Consider the following 27925-nt stretch of genomic DNA (forward strand, 5'->3'; position numbering starts at 1 on the left):
TCCTGTGCCCAGTCATTGTTTTCCAACTGCAGTTAGTCTGCTAATGGGATGTCACCGGCTGCTGCAGCCAATCACAGACCTCTGCGCTTGAGTGCTGAGCCCTGTAATTAGCTGCAGCAGTTTGTGACACTCCATAAGCAGGCTGCTGCAGCCTGTAAGCATTGTGTCACAGAAAGACCCAGATCTGTTGGTTCAGGAGATGCAGGGGGTCCTGAGAAGTGAATATAAGCTAGTTTATTTTCTATGGTTTAAAATTTTTAAAAATAATTGGGAACGTATTTAACTAGATCGGTAAATGATCATGATACTTTTTGTAAATTTTAAACAAAATATGTTTGATATTTAAATAAAAAGACATTCTGCATACATATAACTAACTATTTTTCTTTTCAGACAAACAATGCTTTCTACATTGGGACATCACAAGTCTGTACAAATCTAAATACTACTGCGGATGAGGATGTTGCTGCGAAAGACTGCTTTGTGGCTGAATCTATTCCTTCCCTAATGACAACGGCGTTACTTTCAATACATAATCTAATATGGATGAACAGAAACCTCATTCTGAAACCTCATTCTGACTGTCATGACCATCAAGTTATTTCTGGAGTGGATGTGAAATTGTTATATTTCAGGAAACAAAAGATATGGGAAAACAACATGAGTGGTTACTTGTAAGAAAGAAACGCTGCAGTTCATCTGTAGGAGCCAACATGAAAACAGAAGACATGGGCGGAAACTTGAGCTTTTGGGAGAGTCTTGTGATAGGACATCCCGTGTGCACAAGCTGGAAGCAAGAGGCTGAGGGATCCATATACCACTTGGCCAGCATTCTCTTCGTCCTGGGCTGTATGGGAGGAAGTGGATTTTCTGGGCTTCTATATGTCTACATTTTCTTTGCTCTGAGTTTTCTCTGTACCTGTATTTGGGCCTGGCTAGATGTCTGTGCTGCTGATGTCTTCTCCTGGAACTTCATCCTCCTGGTAATATGTGTTGTACAAATCATTCACCTCGCCTATCAGCTGAGGAGTGTCACTTTTGAAAAAGAATTCCAAGATGTCTATACTGCAGTCTTTCAACCACTGGGGATCTCATTAACTGTTTTTCGGAAGATCATCTCATACTGTAATGCAGAGGTGATAACTTTGGAAAGGGAACATTGCTATTCAATTCAAGGGAAGACGCCCATTGATAAACTTTCTTTACTTGTATCTGGAAGGTTGGTGCGTTTTTCCTATATTTTTTTTAATATAAATTATATATTTTTTAAATGTATTACTAAATGTAAATGTACTTTAAAATGTATGCTATAGCAGATTTGTATGGTACAGTAAACAGTGCAGATTACTATATCTCAGCCATAACCTACCCACTTTATCTACAGTTCCGTAGATAAAAAAATCTAAAAAGGTTATGACTCTCTGAAACAGCAATGCTTTTTTTTCTATGAAAGATGCTTTTATTGTCCCATAGTAGTAAAATTAAACAAAATTATATAAATTTGGTATAGCCAGAATTGCAATGACCCAAGTATAGGGTTTTGTCCACCTCAGCTCCCAAAATGTGCAATGAAATATGATCACAAAGTCATATGCACCCCAAAATGGTAGCAATGAGCATGTCAACTCATGTGCAAGACAAGATGAAAAATGCTTTTATTGTGCAAAAATAGTAAAAAGAAAAGAGATTTGGTATTGCTGCAACTGCAGAATAAGGATAACGTATCACCTGTCCACGGGCGTTTTTGCATTATGTTCCTGGCAATTATCCGGCCGGGGGGAACGCAGTGCATAGCATTGCTATGAAAAGTGCAGCCCTCCTGTCCATGAGCGGAGAATCATAGCGATTCTCTGCTCGCAGCCGACAAATCGCAGCAGATAGGCTCACCGCGGAGATCCGTCAGCTGGCTCCTGCTCCCGGGCGGCGGCTCCCGTGGCGGAGATCTGGCGCACGATATCGCAACGCCCATGGACAGGCAGCCTTATACTGCACGGTGAATAGATTCCAAAAAATAAAAAAACTATTGCAGAATTGCCTATTTTTTAATTATTATCCCATCTCATAAATATTAGCTCATCTCATAAAAACGCAATAACAACCACTGAAAAAAAGTGATCTGCACACTGAAATGGTAAAAATGAAAACATTAGTCGATTCCGCAAAAAGCAAGCCCTCATACGTAGATGGTAAAATTAAAAAATTATGGTTCACTGAATTTGGAAATGAAAAATTGACCCTATAAAATGTAAGCCCTAAAATCCAACAGGAGCTCCTTCATTTCTGATACTTGTGTTTGAGTCATGTTACACTATAGGGCCACATGTAGGATATTGCTAAAAACCGTTGATTTGGAGCGGGCTCACATGAGCGTGTTGTAAAACGCTGTGTGTTTAACTCTGTGAGCCGGTGTATGACTATGTTTCCTTGTTTTTTTTAATAATTCCCCGTTCTGTCGCTTAGCAACGTTGCGTATAAAAACCGCACATACACAATGTGAGCATGCCCTTTGGGTAATAAACATTGAGTTTTGTTTATCTGCTAACTTCTATTCTGTTACAAAAAAAAATATTAAGACTCAAAATCTGCAAGAAAAATGACCTTTTCAATCGTATCCTCCATGTTGCTTTAGTTCCTGTGAAGCATTTAACCCCTTAACGACCAGCCCATAGTGTTTTTACGTCCTCCCGAAGTGGGCTTTATTCTCTGAGGACGTAAAAACATGTGTCCTGCAGAGAATAAAGCCCCTCGAGCTCTGGACGTGACAACTCCATGCTGTCGGTGTCCACAGGTAGCCGACAGCATGGAGCTGTCATCCCGGGCTGTACGACCCCCCCTCCCCCCCGGCATTGCGATAGCGCCGATCGCAAATAAGTAAATAAAAGTTGAAAAAAAGTTACATATTCAGCTGCCCTGATGGATCGGATCCATCGGGGCAGCTGAAATTACTCACCGAGGTCCGCCGCACTGGTCCCCGCTCTCCCGATGCTCCGGGCCCCGTAGCCGTCCTTCTGCGCATGCGCGCCAGGCGGCATTACGTCAGCCACATGCGCAGAAGGCCCGGCGGCGCGGGAAATTTAAAATCTCCTGGCTCCCGGCTCCTGTAGGTAGCCGGGAGGCAGGAGATGTCAGCGGGGACCGCGGTGAGCGGTTCCCGGTACCGCGATCGCCGTTATACAATGGATAATGGCGATCGCGGAAAAGTAAACAAAGATGTTAAAAAAGGAAAAGTTTCACCTCCCCTCATGGATCGGATCCATGAGGGAAGGTGAAAATACTCACCCCGCTTACTCCATGTCCTCCGGCCGGTCTCCGGACCCCCCGCTGGCTTCTGCGATGTGCCGATGTGGCGGGCATGCGGAGAAGGCCGGCGAGCCCGGCAAATTCAAAATCTCCCTGCACCCGGCTGTCACAGATAGCCGAGTGCAGGGAGATATGACTGGGGACCGCTGTATGCGGTTACCAGTCATATGATCACCGTTATCCATCGGAAGTAAAAAAAAAAAGTTAAAAGTTTATAAAGTTAAAGTTTCATCTCCCCTTACGGATCGTATCCGTAAGGGGGGATGAAATTACGTACCCAAGGTCCCCGGATTTGTTCCCTGATGGGATGTTCATCCGCGGACCTTACCCCAGCTTCTGCGCATGCGCCCGTCAGCATGATGGCGGACGCATGCGCGAAAGTGAAATATTGCCAAGAAATTTAAAATCTCCCTGCTCCTGGCTACCAAAGGTAGCCAAGAGCCTGGAGATGTCACGGGGAGCCGCGGTATGTGGTTACTGGTCACGTGATCGCTGTTATCCAATGCATAATGGCGATCACGTAAAAGTTCTTTAAAAAGTGGCAGTTTCATCTCCCCTCACCGATGCGATCGGTGGGGGAAGATGAAACATCTTCTCGGAGGCTTCCGCATTTGAATCCAGATGCGATTATCCTCCATGGACCCTTCCGGCTGCTGCGCATGCGCCCGCCGGCAAAATGCCGGACACATTCGCAGGAGCCGGGGAGCACAGGAAATTTTAAGTCTCCTTGCTCCCAGCGACCAACGGTCGCTGAGTACTTGGAGCAGTGACCGGCTGCCTCGTTGAGCAGTCCCCGGTCACGTGATAAAGTAGCGATCTAACATTGGGCCGGTCACACATGACCGGAGAGGAATTACGGGTTCTGCATGCGCTTGATCAGCGGTAATCCACGGATCAATCGCATGCATTGGATTACACAATTCCCCCCAATTAGTGGGTCGGAATTACGTAATCCACTCGCAGAAACAGAACACGGCATGCTATATTTTACCGCGGATATCCGTGACCTAGAGCCCATTGTGCTCTATGACCGCGGATATACCCGCAGCCCATATGCAAACACATTGTGTACGGGCTGCGAGTACCCGGGTCATCTCTAAGCGACGGCGCGGGAAATAAAAACAAACAACGGTGTACTACGCATGACCGCCTGTGTGAGTAGGCAGTTATGCGCAGTACATTACTCAGCTGTACGCAGGGTCACAGCCGGGCTCACAGCTGAAATCCGCTGCGGGCCTCCACAAGCGGATTCCACCTACGGCCGTGTGAGTCCGGCGTTATTCAGACCGCTACCTGTAATCCGTAGTTTACAAGAAGCCCCGGGAACGTTCGCCTTCATGCAGTTCCAGGAGCAGCTTGTTGAGCGCCTTCTGTGTGAGACCGCTGCACCGCAGCAAGATTACAAAGCCTCACAGAGCCACTTTTTACACCCCATACCTCCTGCTGAGGTTAAGAAATACCCCCAAAAAGCATGAGAGGAGAGGGGATACACGGTTTTCTTGCCCCATGTGCCCAACCCAACCAGCCTCCGTAATTACCCCTGTCTTCGGACATAAAACGCAGTTTATATTATTACCTTTATCTAATATATAGGGAATGCCAAAAAATGGGGATGGCGCGGGGGGGGGGATTATTTTTAGAAAGTCAATTTTTTTCCCGTATAAGTGGGCAATGGGGCCTGGAATTTATTCAGTTCTGCCCTGAAATCCAGCGGGCATTCCCTCCATTATGGGCCTAGCCATGTGTCCTGTAAGTAGACTAGGGCCACAATGGATATGTTTCTGAGCACGGGACAAACGGGGGCATCCATTTTGGGGTGACCGTCTTCATTCCTATGTACACTGTACAAAAAAACCTATTTTTAAATTGACAAAATTGCCAAAAAATGAAAATCATAATTTTTTCCTTCTGCTTTGCTTAGATTCATTCAAATACTGTGGGGTCAAAATACGCAGTACACCCCTAGATGAATTCGTTAAGGGGTCTAGTTTTCAAAATGGCGTCATTTGTGGGGGTTCTCTATTGTTTTGGCCGCTCAGTGGCTCTACAAGTGGGCAATGGGGCCTGGGATTTATTCCGTTGTACCCTGAAATCCAACGGGTGCTCCTTCCATTATAGGCCTAGCCATGTGTCCTTTAAGTAGATTAGGGCCACAATGGGTATGTTTCTGAACACGGGACAGCGGGGGTATCCATTTTAGGGTGAAAGTCTTCATTCCTATGTACACTGTACAAAAAACCTGTTTTTAAATTGACACAATTGCCAAAAAAATGAAAATCATTATTTTTTCCTTCGGCTTGGCTTAGATTCATTCCAAAACTGTGAAGTCAAAAAAGTCATCGTACCCCTAGATAAATTCGTTAAGGGGTCTACTTTTCAAAATGGGGCCACTTGTGGGGGTTCTCCATCGTTTTGGTCACTCAATGGCTCTACAAGTGGGCAATGGGGACTAAATCTCCTTCAAGCAAAATTTCTGTTCCGAAAGCCACCGGTTGCTCCTTTCATTTTGGGCCACATTGTGCATACAGACGTAATACTAGGACCACAATGGGTATGTTTCTGAGCACAGGACAAACAGGGGTACCCATTTTTGGGTGCAAGTCTTCATTTATATATGTGTTGTACAAAAAAACTGCTTTTGAAATGACACAATTACCAAAAAAATGAAAACCGTTATTTTTTTCCTACGGCTTGGCTTAGATTCATTCAAAAACTGAAGTAAAAAAAGTCATCGTACCCCTAGATAAATTCGTTAAGGGGTCTACTTTTCAAAATGGGGTCACTTGTGGGGGTTCTCCATCGTTTTGGTCACTCAATGGCTCTACAAGTGGGCAATAGGAACTAAATCTCCTTCAAGCAAAATTTCTGTTCTGAAAGCCACCGGTTGCTCCTTTCATTTTGGGCCCCATTGTGCATACAGACGTAATACTAGGGCCACAATGGGTATGTTTCTGAGCATGTGACAAACAGGCTTATCAATTCTGGGGTGCAAATCCTCATTTTCATGTGTACTATAGAAAAAATTCCTGTCTTTAAAATGACATATTTGCAAAAATATGAAATTTTAGTTTTTCTCTTCTAAATTGCATTGACTCCTAAAAAAAAACTGTGGGGTTGAAACACTCATGACACCCCTCAGTGAATACGTTAAGGGGTGCAGTTTTTAAAATGGGGTCACTTGTAGGGGTATCTATTATTTTGACTCCTATGAGCCTTTCCAATCTTGGCTTGGTGTAGGAAAACAAAGTGTTCCTCAAAATGCTGAAAAGTAATGTTAAATTTGTACGTCTCCTAAATGGTTAAAAAAAACGAAAGTTTTTCAAATCTGCGCGCAAAATAAAGTAAATGGATGGAAATATATAGCTTAGCAAAAATTTCTATATTATGTTTGCACATATTTGAGATATTGCAGTTGGAAATGTGAAAAAATGACGATTTTTTTCAAAATCTTCCCAATTTTGGCGCTTTTCATAAATAAACACTAATTCTATCGGTCTTTTTTTCCGCCTAAATAAAGTACAACATGTGGCGAAAAAACAATGTCAGAATCGCTTGGATATGCAAAACCTTTCTGGTGTTTTTCCATGCTAAAGTGACACGTGTCAGATTTACAAAATTTGGCCTGGTCATTAAGGCGCAGACAGGCTTGGTCACTAAGGGGTTAAAGAGTTAACACAATTTGTGAATGCTGTTTTAAAAACTTTGTGAGGTGCACTTTTTAAAATGGGATGATTTGTGTGTGTTTCTAGTATACAGGCCTCTCAATGCCACTTTAGAACTTAATTGGTCCCTTAAAAAATATTTAGAATTTTTAAACTCAAAATTAGAAAAATTACAGCTATAATTATAGGCTTTCTGATGTCCAAACTTAATAAAAGGACGCTTTCGAGATGATATTTTGTTTGAATGATTATCCGTCTTGCGAGCAGAAAAATGTAAAATTTAGAAATGGTACATTTTTGAAAATTTTCTGTAAATGTTTAATTTTTTTAACTTTATCTACCAGAGTTCATCACTAAAATAAGGTACAATGTGTCACAACTCACATAAGAGAAAGCAGTCCAAAATTATTACCACTTCAAGGTGACACATATCAAATTATAAAAATGGGGCCTAATCAGAAGTGCCAAAACTGACTGCAGAGGGAGGGGTTAGGCCTCATGTCCACGGGCTTTAAATCCGCAGCGTTTCTCCCGCACGCGGATCCGTGGCCCATAGGGATGCATTGGACACCCGCAGGTAGTTAAATACCTGCGGATGTCATTTTTCCCGTCAAGCGCGGATCCGCGCGCGGGAAAAAAAATGGACATGCTCCATTTTCGTGCGGGTCTCCCGCGGATCCGGACAGCTTCCATAGAATTAAACTCACCTGCTCCGGACGATGCGGTTCTTCCCTTCTTCGCGGCCAGATCTTCTTTCTTCGGCTTGGCGGATGTGTCCATCGTTCGGAGCAGGTGAGTTTATTCTGATTTTTAGGCCTCATTTTCCGCGGGGCAGGAGGGACCCGCTACAGATTCTACATGAAGAATCCGTAGTGGGCCTGGTTTTCCCCGTGGACATGAGGCCTTAATAGACTGAAATCCATGGCTGGACTAAAAGCCTCCACAATGCCCTAGACAGCCATAGCATTCCATCAGCGCCCCATGATTGCATTGCAGGGGGGCTGACGGTGCATAGGCTAGCTGCTTAGACGCTGCAGTCATTATTAAATGCAGTAATCAAACAGTTAAATGGCCATGACATGATCTGAGCTAGCTTTGACCGCAGCTGTTGTTGCTGGCTGTCAGCTGTTAAAAAAACCAGCTGATGAGCACCGAGTACGGAGTGAGCTCGTCTCCTAGGTCTGCGCAATACCTCCTGCCTCGAAAGCAGAACTACATATGGAATGCAGTTGTTGCTCAACTGTTGACTTGTTTTTTAGGTTGCACTTACCTGCAAATGCAACATTTACCCAGTTAGGCCGGTTTTACACAACCGGATTTGAATTGCGGAATCTGCGATCGTATGATCTGTGGTAATACACAGTTCAATCAAATACATCGAATTACACAGCAAGGGTGTAATAACATTAGCGGGTCAGAATTGCGTAATCCGCTTGCAGAAAATAAAACAGCATGTTCTATTTTACAGTGGAATCTGCGACCATAGAGCCCCTTGTGCTCTGTGGTCACGGATATACCCACAGCCCATACACAGTCGTGTATGGGCTGCAGGTACCCTCGTCATCACTACACAACAGCGTGGGAAATACAAACAAGCAAACAAAAAAAAAGGTGTACTGCACATGACCACCTATGTGCATATGCGGTCATACGCAATACATTACTCGGCTGTACGCAGGGTCACTGACCGGGGTCACAGGTGGAATCCATTATGCAAATTTCCTGTGCTTGGGGCCCACTGTGGTCCTCCAATATGGCCGCACCTCTTCTTAAACTACTCAATGACAGGGAATCGCACCTGCTCATTTAAGCTCGGCCTTATCAGAGAAATATTACACAAACTACCAATATTTTATATTTCATACAGTAGTTCCTGTGTACTTTTTTTGTACTTCTCCCTAAAAGTACAGTTGAATAAAAAAAAGTTAAGTTTTATGTTTTGTTGGGGGGGCTGTTTTGTGTCTAAGCATACATCTTCTTTTCTAAGCACATAAGTGCCCTAGTTACACAGGAATAGCTTTATACAGCAAAGACAATTTTCTTTAAGCCATACTTTAATACGAGCCCAAATGTAATCCAGGGGAGAACAACAAAACTCCCTATAAAGCACTGCCCCATTGGCCTTAAACTGGATTCACACTGTAGTGCACCTATATTATGAGCACCACACTTGGACCCCCTGTGGTTCTACTTAGCCATCTCCACTCACTGTAGAGCTCGAAAAGATACCTATAGGCCCCATGAGCTCTGTTTCAATTATGCACAACCTACGATCTGTACAGAGCCATAATGTGGCACCTATAGAACTATATGGAGCCCTACTGTACCTCTGAAGGCACACAGTATTTTTTCTTTTGGTTTCCATATTATTTCAACAATGACAGAAAACAAATCTGCACATTCCATACGGGCCCCTGTTCACACCTTGTTATTTCACTATGTTGGACATGGTTTCTAAGAAAAATATCTCTATTGCCGGCCTGTCGCCATGGCAACAGGACACCAGACACTGGTGTCCTGTAGTGCCAATGCCTATGATCGCTGTATAAGCAGTAGCCCTGCCATGCCTTATCACAGCGATCATAAGTGCTGTGCTGCAAGTCCCTCAGAGGGACTCAAATAGTGTAAAAAAAAGAAAAGAAAAGAAGAATGTAAAAAAAAACCCCTTTTCGTGCTTTCTAATATTAGCATAAAAAAAGGTAAAAAAAAAGGTAAAATGCCACATATTTGGTATTGACGCGTCCATAACGATGTGTACAACAAGTTGAACATGCTTTTTATTTTGTACGGCAAAAAGCGTTAAAAAAACGCTAAAAAACAGAGGTAAAATGCAAATTTTTAGCATTTTGCCTCCCAAAAAATGCAATAAGAGTGATCAAAAAAGCCGTATATTCCCCAAAATGGTACAAATAAAAACTACAGCTCGTCTCGCAAAAAATAAGCCCTCATAGAGCTCCGTACATAGAAAAATAAAAAAGTTACAGGACTTTGAATGCAGCGATAGAGAAAAAAAAAGATTTCCAAAAAAAGGGCTTTTTATTGTAAAAAAGTGGAAAAAGCTAAAAAAAAATTTAAGAAATTTGGTATCGTTGTAACCGTACCGACCCGCAGAAAAATGTATTGTATCATTTATGCTGCATGATTAACGCTGTAAAAAAAAAATCTATGGCAGAATTGATGCGTTTTCTCTCCCTGTTATCATAAAAAAAATAATAAAAGTTTTACAATATAGTCAATGTACCCAAAAATGGCACCCATAAAAACTACAGCTCGCCACGCAAAAAACAAGCCCTTATACGGCCGCGTCAACGGAAAAATAAAAAAGTTATGGCTTTTGAAAAATGGAGATGAAAATCCGCCAAAAAACCTTGCGTCCTTAAGCCCAAAATAGGCCATGTCATTAAGGGGTTAAAGGGGTTCTGTCCAGAAAATAAAAAATTATACTCACCTGCATCCTGCCCTTCATCCCTGCAGAGTCTAACCTGTGGAAAGAGAAGAGTTAAACTCACCTAATCCCGTTGTATTAGGTGCCGCATGAGGGGTAATCTCCCAGCGGCTCCTGCGCGCTGACGTGGACCTTGCCGCTTGTAAACTCTGACGTCCTCGAAGAGTCGATGGTGAGTGCGGAAGCATGCCAGGAAGGGGGACGCATGCGCACTTGACGTCAACTCTCCAAGGACTTCAGAGATTAGACACGGCCAGGCCAATCTGTGGGCAACGCGTGACTTGTGACGCATCGACCACTGACCCAGGTGGCAGTAATTGCTGTCAGGCAGCGGTCGGAGCAATGACGGAAGCTGGCACTTTGCCAGTTTCTGTCCTGCGATAGAAAGGCTGCAGGTGGGACAGGAGAAGAGCGGCAGCTTCCTTGTGAACCACCCGGCAAGACACAGGTGAGTATACATTATTTTATTTTTCTGACAGAACCCCTGTAAGGTCGGCTGACACGACCTGTCTGATGCAAATAAAGATGTCAGGGAGGCGTTACCCGTACTGGCTTGGAGCTATATATTTTTCTATATACGGAGTCCCTATACGACCTGTCTGATAACACATGTGGAATCATGCAGTGGAAACCGACCCTGTGCCCGGCTGGTGACCCCTGCATACCTGTCTGGATTTTTTCCTTCTATGCTGCGGATGTGCTGACCAGCGCTTATGCGCAGTGCAGATTTGAGCGCGCCATCACTACACGAAAACCCTGATCCCGCAGCCTTTCCGCAATATGATCACGGAAGGGCTACAGGACGGCTTCCATTGACTTCAGTGGAAGCCGTCCGCGCGTAGTCCATACACTAAAATAGAGCATGCTGTGATTTTATTATTTTTTTCCCCTGAGAGCAGGAAAAAAAATAATCGCGATTGCATGCTATGGCAAGTATTTTCTACGGAACCCAGAGGCGGATGCCCTCTTCAGATTCCGCAATGCAAATACGCCTGTGTGTATCCAGATGGTGATCCGATGAGCTAACGACCCCCAGAGAATGTGAGGAAGCTTGCATGGTAGTGCCCATGGAGACTGCCAGGCCCTGTGGTAAAGGAGCTATAGAGGTGGCTCAGCTGTGTGCACACTACATTTTGCAACAAAAAGACAGCCTGCCTTGCAGAAAGTGTATGAATGTATGACATTTGTGACAGAAAAACTCTGTGAATTTCAGAAAAAAAAATTGCCTATGTCACATCATTGACATCCATAATGAAAAACCAATCATACAGAATACCAGGTATAGCATAAGGGCCTTTGCTACTCCAGAAAAATATATGCCATTTGTTTTCGTTAGGGAAATGAAGTATTGAGCTATTTCAAATCTATTCTACATAATGAGGTATGATGGATCACTTCTACTGATCTCCTTGTTTGGTAACCAGTGGTACCGCTCTGCCCTGTGACATTCACCTCTTAGATATGGATGGAAATAGCAGAGATTTGTCACCAAACAGTCAAACCTTATCACTTTTCACACACTTGTTACTTGTCACAAGAGGCTGCTCTGCTCTGGGTATATTTTACAGAGCACATTCCCAAACACAATAATGGGGAATGAAATCTCTAACAGCCATTGAATGTGTACAGAAATAGAAAGATGACCTACAGATAGAGGCACCTTAGGAATCCAATAGTGACTGGAATACACATGTGCTCTGACTCTTGGCTAAGGTTGGAGATTGTATCATAATCTACTCCAGCACAGTGGAGACCTTGTCAGAAATGCACAGGCATTTCCCTTTTGCAGCTCATATAGAAATATTGCTATAAATGATAATTCACATAGCTCCATTTGCTTTAATAATGCACTCAAAAAAAATCCCTTCCTAAAAAGGAGTTGTCGTAATCAAATAGAACTTTCTATGTGTGATTGTAAGATTGATATAAGTAAGTGATTACAATATCAGAGCAAAAGCATAATTATTTATTAGAAAAGACTGAAGACGTGAAGAGACGTTCTAGCATACTGTTGGGCCGCCTCTAGCTCGGATGCAAAATGTGATACAGGAGGCATACAGGTGCAAACTCGTAGGCTGTCGTAGTTGGTGTTCCAGATGGTCCCATATTCTATTGGTGATAGATCTGGCGACCGGACAGCCATGGAAGTGTGACAATGTTGTGGAGATATTCCCGTGACCCCCTTGCTGTGTGTAGCCGAGCATTATCCTGCTGGAAAATGCATCTTGGAAGCCGCCATAAGAGGAACAGATGCGGCTGCAGGATGCCCTGAACATATGGCTGAGCTGTCATTGTCTCTCTCATAACTACTATAGGAGACAGATTGTCATGTATGATGGCCCCCCCAGACCATCATACCAGCAGTGGTGACAGTATGCCACTCCACAGCAAAAGCGGGATTGAAGTGCTCACACCTAGGTCTCCAGACACAAACATGGCCTTTGTTAGTGCTCAAACTAAACCTGAATTTGTCGCTGAAGACAACCCGATTGTTAGGGCTCTGGGTGTGGACCCACTTTGCTAACCAGACAAATCTGGTTTTTAGACTAGATCTGGTATGACTGGTAGCTGACACCAGTGGTCAGAGGTACCGAAGCAGGAAAAACTCAGATGGGTAACTTACTCTTAGCTAAGCAGGAAGATGGGAAGACTATAAGCAGGGTAGGTGTCCTGATAAGAACGGCTCCACACTGGAAACTTGTGGCGGACTATTCTTGACAGGAAACAGGGACAGTGTACACAAAGCACAGAACACGACTGACTACCGCAGAAACAGGAACAATGCACAGGCTGAACAGAAATGGATAGACGCACACAGGTAAAGCATAAGGCAAAGAACATACAAGATAAACAGATACAGATACCATCTCAAAAGATCGAACAGTTCTGAAACAGGTGACCTGGATGTGCTGGGTGTCTGAAGCAAACCTACATCAATTCTGAGGCAAAGAGAAAGGGTCCCCAGCTCACTTAAATAGAAAGGTAATTGCTATTTAAGCTGCAGCTGGGCTGTGAGCACTAAGAGGGGTTAACTCCCTCATTGCTGGTGGAAAATGAAACAGAGTTCATTCAAACAAAAGCAGCAGAGCAATGTCCGCATCTCCCCGGAATAGCAAGAGGACAACAGACACAGGTAGCAGACCTAACACTGATTCCATTCCGTAGTCCAGTTTCGTCATTCACGACACTAATGCATGCAAAATGAGAAATGGTGGGTGTCAAAGGCAGTACATGTAATGGGCACCGTGAATCCTAATATTCTTCAGGAAAGTGCCTGGAAATGGTTTTGGCAGACAGAAGGGCCTGTAATGATGGCGCCACCTGTCTTTGGATGGCTGACAACAAATCAGCTGGAGCTGTTCATGCTCTTTGGACAAGGAGACGATCCTCTATACTGGTGGTCTGTCAAGAGCGTCCTGAGCCTGGTTCCAATACCTCCTAACTGTCTGGTCAGAAAAGCCCAAATGGTGGGCAATTTGTCAATATGACCATCCAGCTTCTCGTATTCCAGTAATGTGTCCCCTCTCAAACTTTGTTAACTGGCCAAAATCTCTTCAATTGAGTCATAGAGGCAAGTCTGGTGGTCAACAAGCTCTACACGAGCGAAAAAGAGGTCCACTCCACACAAGTAGCCTCTTAGAGCATTTTTATAGGCCAAGGGTTGAACCACTTTTAGGGCCTCAGGTGACAAGCGGTTTGCAGACAAATGACAACTTTTTCTAGGTGCTTGATTTTTTTTTTTTTTACGAAGTGTATTGAATTTTCCTTTTGCATTTAGTGCTTTGAAGCAATTACTTTACGAATATTAACCCCTTGAGTGGCACGCCCGGAAATTTTCCGGGACGAGCTCCACTGCTCATAGCAACATAGCCCGAAGATTTCCGGGCTATGTATCACTATGGGAGCTGCAGAGCACAATGCCACAAGCTGTGACAGTGTGCTCTGCCTGCACAGACCCACAGAGAACAAAGCAAGGGCTTTGAAAAACCAGCAGAAGATATTGCAGATATGCCGGCAATCTGCTTTGTTTACAGGTTGCCATAGAGACCATCGGCTTGTCAGAAGCAAGCCGATGGTCTCTGTGGCAGGGAGAGCTTGGTGCTTGGCTGCGAGAGGACAGCTAGGTACCTGCTCTTACAGCAGAGATCAGAGAAAACCTCCGATCTCTGCTGTGTTAACCCTTTAGATGCGGCAGTCTATGTGACTGCAGCATGTAAAGGGCTGTCACTGCAGCATGTAAAGGGCTGTCACCATCGGACCCCCGGAATGTGATCAGGGGGTCCTGATGGGTCCCTGTGGAAGTCCCCTAAAGGGACAAAAAATTAAAATTTAAAAAAAAATGTAAAAAAATTAAAAGTTAGAACATTATAAAAAAAATAATAAAAACACTTGTCTCCCTTTACTTTGTAAAAAATCAAAAATACAATCACACATGTGGTATCCATGCGTCGTAATGACCCAGAGAAGGAAGTTAATACATTATTTAACCCCTTAATGACATGGCCCCTTTTTTTCCCCATTTTTTTTTCCTCCCCCGTTTAAAAAAATCACAACTTGTCCCGCAAAAAACAAGCCCTCATACGGCCATGTCAATGGAAAAATGAAAAAGTTATGGCTCTTGAGACGCAACTGCAAAATTAGTTGAAATTCAATGATTAGACCATTTTAAAAAACCTGCCCTGGTGGGCACGACAGGGTGGTAGGAAATCCACCACTCAAGGGGTTAAAGGGGTATTGCTATCTTGGACTGTTATGGCATATCCACAGGATATGCCATAAAAGTCTGATAGATGTGGGAACCATACTTATCTCCATATCTGACATCTCCACCCTAGCTATATGTGGTATCTGTGTATTGTCAGCATTATAGGAGCAGCCACACAGGCTTCTTTATGTTGTAGTAGAATGATCTAAACTAACATTGTTTTTAGAACTTCCTTTTCTATGGGAGTTACGGACACAGCGAATACAGCCCACTTGGCTGTTTCCATACTCGCTGCCACCCCAACCGCCACATGATTGACCCAAATGGGAATATCCCTTTAACATTTGTTTTAGTGATGGTTTCAACCATTTATTTAATTTAGTTGCTTACTATAGACTCTCTTTTACTATTAGCAGCACTAACTGGTAATATGAGCAATTTGACCTTGCTTAGATGTGTGGATAAATTCTTAAAACTATGCAAAATATTGCCCAATACATAAATTGGAGCTCAACCCTTGGATAACATTGGCTATACCTAGAAAATCTAGTATATTTAATCCTTTTTTATTACGAGTTTGGTGATGTGAACTTATTTTTCAGTCCATCCTTTTCTAGTGTCGGAGAAATCTTCTGTTGCTTTCTGAAAACTGTCAACTTCATCAGTCTGTAACATTTATAAATTTTCCCACTCTTCTAAAATCAAACTGAAAAAATAAAGGTCATTAAGTTAAAACAGATAATTACCTTAAAGGGAACCTTTCACCAGCTACTGTGTTTTCCTGATAATAAGCCCGACCCTGATTTTCAGGGAGGGGTTCACTTGAAATATAAGCCCTCCCCCCAAAATACTGCATGCACAGTACCTGCAGGCGCTGGGGGTCAACTCCTATCCCACAATACTTCCGCAGTGCTCACTGCAGAAGTGCCGTAGGACGGACTGCTTCCATTGACTTCAATGGAAGCCGGTCTGGCGTAACCCACACAACATCGCAGCATGCTGCTATTTATTCTCTGCGAGCGGAAAATCACAATCTATTTCTGCTCATGGGGATGAAATGGCGTTTTGCAATTGAATACTATGGGCTGTATTTGCTGCAGAGTTCAGGGGCGGAAGCCCGCCGCGGACTCCGCACTGCAAATGCGCCCATGTCCAGGAGGTCTTAGGCAAGTAATTTCACCTTCCCTCATGGATCAGATCTGTGATGAGAGGTGAAATTTTAACTTCTTTTTACTTCTACGTGATCACCGTTATCCATTGGATAGCGGCGATCACGTGACCAGGGAATGCGTAAAATCTCCAGGCTCTTGGCTACATTTAGTAGCCAGGAGTAGAGAAATTTTAAATTATCTGCGGCTTTTGCGCATCCGTCCGCCAGTTTGGCGATGTGTGCAGAAGTCGGGGTAAGGTCCATGGATAAAACCGGGGGCCTTAGATATGATCTGTGAAGGGAGATGCAACTTTTTAAACTTTCTTTTTTCCTACACTTTTTTTTTTACTTTAAATGATTGCTGTTATGTGATAAGAGGGATTTTAAATTTCCCAGAGCGTGAGCCCTTCTGTGAAAATGCCCAACGTTTCCGCTGGGCGCACATGCGCATAAGGCGAGGTGAGGTCCTGGAAGGACCATATTGCCAGGGAACATCGCGCAGGATGGGGGTGAGTATTTTCACCTCCCCTCATGGATCTGATTAATGACAGGAGGTGAAATTTTATTTGACTTTTTACAACTTTTCCGTGATCGCCGGACCTATATCACGGTCCCCGGTGACCTCTCCTGCCTCTTGGCTTCAGTAGCCTGAAAATAGGAGATTTCAAATGTCTCACGCCGATCTGGTTGTCTGCGCATGTGTCGCCATTTTCACTTAGGCACGCATGCACAGAATATGTCAGAGGGTCTGTTCCAGACCAGATCATTGCAGGACATCGCGAAGGATGGGATGAGTAGTGTTACCATGCAGCTTGGTTGCTGGTCCTCCCAGGGCAGGAGTGTGCGGGGTCCCGCGGTCGGGCGTGTCCCCCCGGCTTGTTATCTGGCTGCCGGGGGCGCTGGTGCCTGGCCGCCATGGGCGGCGTGGTGCTGGCGGCGCGCCGCGCAGTGTGTGCGTGCACCTGTGAGTGCTGCTGCCGTGCACGAGCTCCCTTTTTGTTGTTTTCTGTTGGGAGTTGGCTGTCTCCCTCTCTTCGCCCCGGGTGGAGGCTTTTGTTTAAAGATCGGGCAGAGACTTGCAATCACTGCCAGCTATTGGTTTCCCTCAGTGTGCTAGTCTGCCTCTGTTGGTCTCCTGCTTCTGTCATCTTGTCTGCTATTCTTTTCTATTATCTACCAGGTTTTTCCATCTGCCTCAGTTCTGCTTAGTATTGTTCATGTTGGTTATTTTCATCTGCCTATTCTGTCAGTGTTCTACCCTTTCCATTCAGGTACGCCAGCGTCTCTTTTTCGGTCCCTAGTAAGAGTAGGGACCGTCGCCAAGTTGCCCGCCTGGGGTTAGCCAGGAGTGGAAGCAAGTAGGCAGGGACAGGGGTTGTGGGTGAGATCTAGGGCACCCGGGCTGGCATATCAAGGGTAGTATACCGTAACATAATTGGCCCTTAAAATTGTGCGAATGGAGGCCATGAGTACCCTCACAAGTCAGTTGCAGGATTCAGTCATCGTGATCCAAGACCTGTCCGGTCGCATGGTGGCCCAGGAGCAGCGGGAGCAAGTTTTTTGTTTTTCAGCAGGCATGTAGATTGTTTTTTCAGATGCGGCCCCACTCCTCCGGCTCAGAATTCCAGAAAGTTGGATTGATTATGTCCTTACTTCGGGGTCCCCCCCAGACATGGGTCTACTCCTTACCTGAGAGTTCGGCTTGCCTGCAGTCAGTTCATTTGTTTTTTCGGGAACTTGGAGGTATTTTTGATGAGCTGGACCATGCGGGGTTGGCGGTATCTCATTTCCCATCTCTACGTCAGGGGCAGCAGTCTGTAGAGGACTATTGCTCTAAATTTAGACTGTATGCAGGTGAAACCTCTTGGAACGATAACGCCCTTAAAGATGTGTTTTTGTTGGGTCTTTCTGACGCTGTCAAGGATCTACTCATTTCTCATCCCGCTCCCGTGACACTCAATGATGTGATGGAATTGGTGGTTAAAGCTGACAGGAGGCTGAGATCTAGAAAAGAGGAACGTCGGGCCCGAAAGGCTAGGAAATCCAGCAGACCCGCTACCACTTCTCCCATGCCGACTTCTGGTGCCGAGCCTATGGAGCCTCTGGTGCCGAGCCTAAGTCCCGAGGAACGGCGACGGTTCCGGATGATTCATCGTCTCTGCCTCTATTGTGGGAAATCCGAACATCGTGTAGCGACCTGGGAGGATCATCTAGGATCGCAGGTACTCCCTAAGTTGTTGGTGCCTTGTCAGATTGGCTTCCATAATTTCACTCGGTCCAGTCAAGCTTTTATTGATTCTGGTGCTGCCGCCAATTTGATTAGTTTAAGTTTTGTCAGACCTCTGATGACTGAATTCTCGGCATTAAAGATTCCCATACGTTTCACTAGTATTGATTCTACCCCTCTGACTGCAGATGTTGTACAATGGAGGACTCCCATTTTACAGTTCACTGTGGGTGCTCTCCATTCTGAGAATCTGTTGTTCTTGGTAATGGAAAGGATGTCCGTTGATGTAGTGCTCGGTATGCCCTGGTTGGCACTGCACAATCCCTGATTTGATTGGTTCACTCGGGAATTGACACATTGGGAGTTGTCCTGTCATAGTCACTTAGCTACTATATCCATGTGTTCAGCAGATACCATACTTATTCTGAGTATTTGTCTGATTTTCATGACGTATTTTCCAAGAAACTGAGACTTTGCCTCCCGATAGGGAGTGGGACTGTGGTATTGGTTTGATCCCCGACAGTGCCATCCCTAAGGGAGCCATTTTCAATTTGTCTGGGCATGAGCACGAAGCCCTTAAGTCCTATATCTCAGAGTCTCTGGCCAGACGACATATCAGCCGTCCAGGTCCCCTGCTGGGGCAGGTCTCTTCTTTGTAGAGAAGAAGAATGGGGCATTGAGGCCTTGTGTGGATTATTGGGCTTTGAATAAAATTACAGTGAAGAACCAGTGCTCCTTACCCCTGATTCCTGATTTATTGAATCAGGTGGTAGGGGTCCACTGGTTTTCCAAATTGGACTTAAGGGGGGCTTACAATTTAATTTGTATCCGAAATGAGTGGAGATGAGTGGAAGACCGCGTTTAACACCTCGTTCAGACATTTTGAATGTCTAGTCATGCCCTTCGGACTTTGTAATGCCCCCGCTGTGTTCCAGGGGTTTGTGAACGTGGTCTTGAACGACTTCCTGGGGGTATTTTTGTTCATATATCTCGATGACATTCTGGTGTATTCCCCAGACTGGGATTCACATATGCGGCACCTGAGGCTGGTTCTGACCCATTTGCGTGAGTACCAACTCTTTGTCAAGTTGGACAAATGCATTTTTGGTACTAAACAAGGGTCTTTCCTTGGCTATGTTGAGTTTTGGTTCGCTGGAAAGTGAGACAGTGGCACCTGAGGTGGTGGTGGCAGCTGTAGAATCTGATCTCGTTCCTCGGGGGTGCCGGAGGGCAGATGGTTTGTGCCAGAGACCTTGGGTCTTAGAGTCATTGAAGAGTTTCACTCATCTGTTCTCCCAGGCCATCCGGGGGTTCAGGGAACTCTGGATCTTTGTACTAGACACTACTGGTGGCCAGGCATCTCTCGGGAGATCCGTGACTTTGTTAAGGGATGCTCTGTCTGTGCACGCAGTAAAAGTTGGCGTCGGCGTCCGGAGGGGCCTCTGAGACCGTTACCGGTGCCTTCTCATCCATGGTCGGATTTATTGGTTCACCACTAACCTAGTTGTTGTAGACCGTTTCTCAAAAATGGCACATTTCGTGGCGTTAAAGAAGCTACCTTCTGCGATAGAATTCTCCAAGATTTTTGTAAAAGAAATCATTCGTCTACATGGGGTTCCCGAGAACATTGTATCTGATCGTGGTGTTCAGTTTGTTGCGCAATTCTGGCGAGCCTTCTGTAGAAACCTGGGAACGTCGCTTTCCTTCTCGTCAGCATTCCACCCACAAACTAATGGTCAGACTGAGCGGAAGAACCAGGATTTAGTGCAATATTTACGGTTGTTTGCTAGCGAAAAGGCTCATCAGTGGGCAGAATTCCTGCCGTTGGCAGAGTTTGCGCTAAACGACCGTACTTGTTCTTCCACTGGGGTATCTCCATTCCTTTGAATATATGGTCAGCATCCTCGCTTCCTTACAGCTATTTCTGCACTGTCTGTCTGTCCTGCAGCTGATATCACCACAAATGCGCTGCAGGGGGTATGGAAAGAAGTAGAGAAGAACCTGGAAGCAACAGGGGCTCGTATGCAGTTGCGTAGTGGGAGGAGTCTGTCAGTATCTGAACCTTACAGGATGGGACAGAAGGTATTTTTGTCTTCTAGAAATCTCAAATTGAAGGTTCCGTCTTTGAAACCTGGCCGCGTTACGTGGGTCCCTTTGTCATCACGCGTGTAGTAAACCCGCTTGCTTATGAACTTGATTTGCCAGCTACATGGAGGGATCACAGGGTTTTTCATAAGTCGTTATTGAAACCTTTTGTCCCTTCGGTGAGCCTTTGTCAGAATTTGTCAATTCGGCTATGGTGCAGCTATAGTTCCACATCCAACAGACCAATTGTGCTATTCTGGGATCTGAAATAACTGGCTCACACAGTCCGGTAATATGTGGTGGAACTCCTGCAGTGTTTTATGCACATAATTATGTGAATGAGGCCTAAAAGAGCCAAAGGAGCTCATTAAAGAAATATTTACAGCTCAAAGAATTAAAGCACGAGGGACACAAAGCACAGTAAGACTCCCTTCTGTGACCCTCATCCAACTCAACTGGTTGGCGCCCCAGGTGGTCACAACCCTTGGCTGGTGGTGAAAGCAGGCATAACTCTTGTTCTAATTTTTGAATGCGATAAATAAACACATCTGAGGTTATGGGATAGTGAGGAGATGAGAGAGGTGAAGTAGACTTGTTTCGTGTGGTGAAAGGCAAGGTTGTATGTTTTGAGCATGAATTTAAGGTGGAGAAAGTCTGAGAGCTTTTGAGACTTTCACCTCAGCCATTCAGCACACCTAGAGCACCACCGGATGAATCGTGTTTGAGGCGTGAGCCAGGGTTGTCACGGTCTATATCAGATGGCTTGGGTTACTGGGGACGCCGATTCATCTATAGCATGTTTGAGAGTGGTGTTGTAATGTGCGGCAGCCAAGTTGGGGCAGGAGAGAAGAGAGATAGGAGACAGAGAAGACTGTAGAGACTCGGCAAAATTTTTGGTGTGAACAGCCTGAAGGTTCCTGTACATACAGGAGGTAGGAGGGTCTGGAGAAATGTTAGGGAGCTTGACAGAGAAAGAGAGGAGGTTGTGGTCAGAGAGGGAGAGAGGGGAGTTGGTGAAGTTGGAAGCAGAGCAGAGACGGAAGAAGACGAGATCCAGAGTATTGCCATCCCTGTGAGTGGGAGAGGCTGTCAGTTGTGAGAGACCAAGGGAGGAGGTGAGGGATAGAAGCTGAGAGGCAGATGGGGAGATTGGGTTGTTAGTGGGAATGTTTGAGTCTCCTAGGACGAGGGTTGGGATTTCGCAGGAGAGGAAGTGGGGGAGCCAGGCGGCAAAGTGGTCCAGAAACAGGTGAGAAGCACCTGGGGGTGGTAGATAACTGCTACTCGCATGGACAGCGGACAGAAAAGCCGTAGGGCATGTATCTCGAATGATGGGAAAGTGAGTGAGGGTACTTGGGGAATGACCTGGAAGGTGCATTGTGGGGGCAGGAGAGCACCTACTCCTCCCCCTCGCCTGTCTTCCGGTCTCTATCTTTGGGAGAACTGCAGGCCTTTGTAAGACAGTGCAACAGGGAAGGCCGTGTCAGATTGCTGTATCCACATTTCTGTTAGAGCTAGCAGTTTTAGGGATTTAGCAGTGAAAATGTCATAGATGGTGGGGAGCAGCTATGTGTATTATGAGTTCCTGTAGAAGTTGAGGAGTATATGATGATATTCTGAAGCAGCTGAAATGTGTATAATGAGGTTCTGCAGCAGGTGAGGTCTGTAGTATAAGGTTCTACACCGGCTGAAATGTTTTATGAGGTTTTTCAGCTAATCTGTGTGCTATGCCATTCTGTAGAAGCTGAGGTGTATATAGCGTGGTTCTGCAGCTGCCATGTGTACTACATCCTGCAGTAGCTGAAGTGTGCATTATAAGGTTGTGTATTAGGGCTCTTTCATATGGGTATTTACGTTCACCCGTATGTAACGTAAATTTGCATGAATTAATTTTTAACAAGTTTGACTCCCAATTTTAATTAGCATTTCCAAAGTCATCCACACTGGGGCGCTGCAGTGCGAATGTAAAAAAACACACGCTGAAGCTATGATTCTCCACTCGTGGATGTCGGGCTGCGCTTTCCATAGTTATCTTATGGAAAGCATGTCATGCAAGGTCCGCAGGCAATATATCGCCGTGGATCTCGCAATGACAACTTACCCGTGGACAGCCAGCCTAAACTATCTTTTTTGCTCAGGCCTAGTGATATGCTGCTTATCTACTTTGTTAGCTAGTTGTTCCTTGAACAAAAAGTATCAATTACAGGAGAGGATTTTATAATACTACACAAATAAAAAAATAGGATTCATGGGATTTGTATAAAAACGATTTTTTTTAACCCCTTCCCACTCCAAGACATACATTTACGTCCTGGAGCGTCGGGCTATGTATGCAGATAGGTCGCGGGGCGATCTCTCTGCATACAGCGCGGGCGTCAGCTGTTTACTACAGCTGACGCCCAGCAGCATTTAAAAGCCCCCAGACGCTGTTCAGGGGTCCCATACGGCCCCCCCGCGGTGAGATCGGGGGAGCCGTGCAGTTGTGAGGCTGCCGGGTGCTTTCTGAAAGGCCCCAGGGCTGCCTTGAGAGACTGCCTATCAAGCCATCCCCGTGGGGTGGCTTGATAGGCTGTCTGTCAGAATGAAGTATGACATAATGCTATAGCATTACATCATACTGCAGGAGCGATCAAAGTATCGCATATTGTAGTCCCCCAGGGGGACTTAAAAGTAAAGTAAAAAAAGAGCAATAAAGTTTTTTTAATTGTAAAAAAAATAATAAAAGTTTAAATCAACCCCCTTTTGCTATATCTATAATTAAAAAGTCTAAATAATAAAATAAAAATACATATTTGGTATCGCCGCGTCCGTAAAAGTCTGATCTATCAAAGTAGCACATTATTTACCCTGTACGGTGAACGTCGTCTGAAAAAAAAATAACGCCACAAATGCACTTTTTCAGTCACCCAGTCTCCCAGAAAAAAACGCAATAAAAAGCGATCAAAAAGTTGTATGTATTCCAAATTAGTACTAACAGAAATTGCAGGACTTCCTGCAAAAAATGAGCCCTCGTTCAACTACGTCGACGGAAAAATAAAAAAGCTATTGCGCGCAGAAGATGCAGCAGAAAATAATTGAAGAAAAATAAATGTCTTTGAAAAAATAAAGGGGAGTATAGTAAAAATAAAACGATACAAGTTTGGTATCGTAGTAATTGTACTGAATAAAGTTATCATGTCGTTTTTGTTGCAGCTTGTGCGCTGTAGAAACAAGACGCACTGAAGGATGGTGGAATGTCATTTTTTTTTTTCATTTTACTCCACTTAGAATTCTTTAAAAGTTTTTCAGTACATTATATGGTACAGTAAATGGCACCATTTAAAAATACAACTTGTCCCGCAAAAAAACAAGCCTTCATACAGTGACGTCTATGGATAAATAAAGGAGTTATGATTTTTTTTAAGGGGGGGGGGGGACGAAAATGGAAAAAAAAAGGGCCGCGTCATTAAGGGGTTAATAATGTTGGAGAGTGTGGTACATCTCAAAACATGGGGAGATGCAGAGGCCAGGTTTGGGACTCTTAGGGCTCCCACACACTTGCGTTTGCGTTTTTTGTTAATGCGATTGTTAATGGGTAGAGATAAGCGAACGTACTCGTCCGAGCTTGATACTCGTTCGAGTATTAGCGTGTGCGAGATGCTCGTTACTCGTAACGAGCACCACGCGATGTTTGGGTTACTTTCACTTTCCTCTCTGAGACGTTAGCGCGCTTTTCTGGCCAATTGAAAGACAGGGAAGGCATTACAACTTCCCCCTGCGACGTTCAAGCCCTATACCACCCCCCTGCAGTGAGTGGCTGGGGAGATCAGGTGTCACCCGAGTATAAAAATCGGCCCCTCCCGCAGCTCGCCTCAGATGCGTTGTGACTTAGCTGAGGGAAAGTGCTATCGTGCTGGAGCTGCTGTAGGGAGAGTGTTAGGAGTTAGTGTAGGCTTCAAGAACCCCAACGGTCCTTCTTAGGGCCACATCTAACCGTGTGCAGTACTGTGGAGGCTGCTTTTAGCAGTGTTGCACTTTTTATTTTTTTTTGCTATATCGGCCGTGCAGAGCATTGCGCCCTGCAGTAATACTCCAGGGATAGAATTGTGTAGGCAGGGCCAGAAGACATATTATAGATTGAATATACGCAGTGGTCCTTTTGAAAAAAATATTGGAAAAAAATCTATTTGGCCTGCCTGTCACTCTGCTCAGTGCTCTGGGTCCGTGTCTGCTGGGGGTAGTATTTCTCCAAATAAATACGCAGCCAGCTAAGTGTTACAGCAGGCTTGCGCCAAATTATTTCCTGGCTCTGAAATCACCGGTCTTTTGCAGTTAATAACACTGCAACACTGCAGTTCCGTGACACACTGCAGGGACAGAATTGTGTAGGCAGGGCCAGAAGACATATATTATTGATTGAATATACGCAGTGGTCCTTTTGAAAAAAATATTGGAAAAAAATCTATTTGGCCTGCCTGTCACTCTGCTCAGTGCTCTGGGTCCGTGTCTGCTGGGGGTAGTATTTATCCAAATAAATACGCAGCCAGCTAAGTGTTACAGCAGGCTTGCGCCAAATGATTTCCTGGCGTTCCGTAAGCGAACTCAGCCTCCAACCACAGGCCAATAAGCGGCACATTTAATTACAGTGTTGTGTTTCTGCATTCCTGGTAATACAGCATGCTGAGGGGTAGGGGTAGGCCTAGAGGACGTGGGCGTGGCCGAGGACGCGGAGGCCCTAGTCCGGGTGTGGGCACAAGCCGAGCTCCTGATCCAGGTGTATCGCAGCCGACCGCTGCGGGATTAGGAGAGAGGCACGTTTCTGGCGTCCCCACATTCATAGCACATTTAATGGGTCCACGTGGTAGACCTTTATTAGAAAATGAGCAGTGTGAGCAGGTCCTGTCGTGGATGGCAGAAAGTGCTTCCAGCAACCTATCATCCACCCAGAGTTCTGCGCCGTCCACTGCTGCAACTCAGAATCCTCTGGCTGCTGCTCCTCCTTCCTCCCAGCCTCCTCACTCCATGAACATGAGACATTCTGAGGAGCGGGCAGACTCCCAGGAACTGTTCTCGGGCCCCTGCTCAGATTGGGCAGCAGTGGTTCCTTTCCCACCAGAGGAGTTTATCGTGACTGATGCCCAACCATTCGAAAGTTCCCGGGGTCCGGGGGATGAGGCTGGGGACTTCCGGCAACTGTCTCAAGACCTTTCAGTGGGTGAGGAGGCCGATGACGATGAGACACAGTTGTCTATCAGTGAGGTAGTAGTAAGGGCATTAAGTCCGAGGGAGGAGCGCACCGAGGATTCTGAGGAAGAGCAGCAGGACGGGGAGCCACCACCAGCAGCCTCACCACCAGCATGCGCAGACATATGATAGCCAAGCACCCCACAAGGTGGGACGAAGGCCGTTCACCGCCTCCGGTTTGCACCGCTGCCTCTCCCCCTGTGCCCCAACCTGCCACTGAGATCCAACCCCCCTCTGAGGACACAGGCACTACCGTCTCCTGGCCTGCACCCACACCCTCACCTCCGCTGTCCTCAGCCCCATCCAGCAATGTCTGTCAGCGCAGCGTCCAGCCGTCGCTAGCGCAAGTGTTTGAGCGCAAGCGCAAATACGCCGCCACGCACCCGCACGCTCAAGCGTTAAACGTGCACGTAGCCAAATTTATCAGCCTGGAGATGCTGCCGTATAGGGTTGTGGAAACGGAGTCCTTCAAAAGTATGATGGCGGCGGCGGCCCCGCGCTACTCAGTTCCCAGTCGCCACTACTTTTCCCGATGTGCCGTCCCAGCCCTGCACGACCACGTCTCCCGCAACACTGTACGCGCCCTCACCAATGCGGTTACTGCCAAGGTCCACTTAACAACGGACACGTGGACAAGCACAGGCGGGCAGGGCCACTATATCTCCCTGACGGCACATTGGGTGAATTTAGTGGAGGCTGGGACAGAGTCAGAACCTGGGACCGCTCACGTCCTACCCACCCCCAGAATTGCGGGCCACAGCTCGGTGGTGGTATCTGCGGCGGTGTATGCTTCCTCCACTAAACCACCCTCCTCCTCCTCCTCCTCCTCCAACGCAACCTCTGTCTCGCAATCAAGATGTGTCAGCAGCAGCAGCACGTCGGCAGCAGTCGGTGTCGCGCGTCGTGGCAGCACAGCGGTGGGCAAGCGTCAGCAGGCCGTGCTGAAACTACTCAGCTTAGGAGAGAAGAGGCACACGGCCCACGAACTGCTGCAGGGTCTGACAGAGCAGACCGACCGCTGGATTGCGCCGCTGAGCCTCCAACCGGGCATGGTCGTGACAACGGCCGTAACCTGGTGGCGGCTCTGCAGCTCGGCAGCCTCACGCACGTGCCATGCCTGGCCCACGTCTTTAATTTGGTGGTTCAGCGCTTTCTGAAAAGCTACCCACGCTTGTCAGACCTGCTCGGAAAGGTGCGTCGGCTCTGCGCACATTTCCGCAAGTCCCACACGGATGCTGCCACCCTGCGCACCCTGCAACATCGGTTTAATCTGCCAGTGCACCGACTGCTGTGCGACGTGCCCACACGGTGGAACTCTACGCTCCACATGTTGGCCAGGCTTTATGAGCAGCGTAGAGCTATAGTGGAATACCAACTCCAACATGGGCGGCGCAGTGGGAGTCAGCCTCCTCAATTATTTTCAGAAGAGTGGGCCTGGTTGGCAGACATCTGCCAGGTCCTTCGAAACTTTGAGGAGTCTACCCAGGTGGTGAGCGGCGATGCTGCAATCATTAGCGTCACCATTCCTCTTTTATGCCTCTTGAGAAGTTCCCTGCAAAGCATAAAGGCAGACGCTTTGCACTCGGAAACAGAGCCGGGGGAAGACAGTATGTCGCTGGATAGTCAGAGCACCCTCCTGTCTATATCTCAGAGCGGTGAGGAGGAGGAGGAGGAGGAGGAGGAAGATGAGGAGGAGGGGGAAGACACAGCTTGGCCCACTGGTGAGGGTACACATGCTGCTGGCCTGTCATCCTTTCAGCGTGTATGGCCTGAGGAGGAGGAGGAGGAGGATCCTGAAAGTGATCTTCCTAGTGAGGACAGCCATGTGTTGCATACAGGTACCCTGGCACACATGGCTGACTTCATGTTAGGATGCCTTTCTCGTGACCCTCGCGTTACACGCATTCTGGCCACTGCGGATTACTGGGTGTACACACTGCTCGACCCACGGTATAAGGAGAACCTTTCCACTCTCATACCCGAAGAGGACCCTGGCGGACAAACTGATGGTAAAATTCCCATCCGACAGCGCTAGTGGCCGAAGGCGCAGTTCCGAGGGCCAGGTAGCAGGGGAGGCGCGGAGATCAGGCAGCATGTACAGCACAGGCAGGCCAACACTCTTTAAGGC

The 27925-nt window shown here is 46.2% G+C and overlaps 2 protein-coding genes across 7 annotated transcripts in view; both read left to right on the forward strand.

Annotated features, from left to right (window-relative positions):
* Window positions 1–27925, forward strand: part of POPDC3 (popeye domain containing 3) — a 66893-nt gene that overhangs the window by 24743 nt on the left and 14225 nt on the right. For all 6 annotated transcript variants that reach the window (XM_066608001.1, XM_066608011.1, XM_066608028.1 and 3 more), the window contains one exon: window positions 394–1219. In XM_066608001.1, the coding sequence (XP_066464098.1) occupies window positions 648–1219 (572 nt within the window). In that variant the 5' untranslated portion in view covers window positions 394–647. The remainder of the gene's footprint in view (window positions 1–393; window positions 1220–27925) is intronic.
* The window catches only part of BVES (blood vessel epicardial substance), a 179486-nt gene that overhangs the window by 24633 nt on the left and 126928 nt on the right, over window positions 1–27925 (forward strand). The gene's annotated exons all lie outside the window — the stretch shown is intronic.

This window comes from Eleutherodactylus coqui, chromosome 1 (genome assembly GCF_035609145.1).
Source record: "Eleutherodactylus coqui strain aEleCoq1 chromosome 1, aEleCoq1.hap1, whole genome shotgun sequence".
Taxonomy (NCBI): Eukaryota; Metazoa; Chordata; class Amphibia; order Anura; family Eleutherodactylidae; genus Eleutherodactylus; species Eleutherodactylus coqui.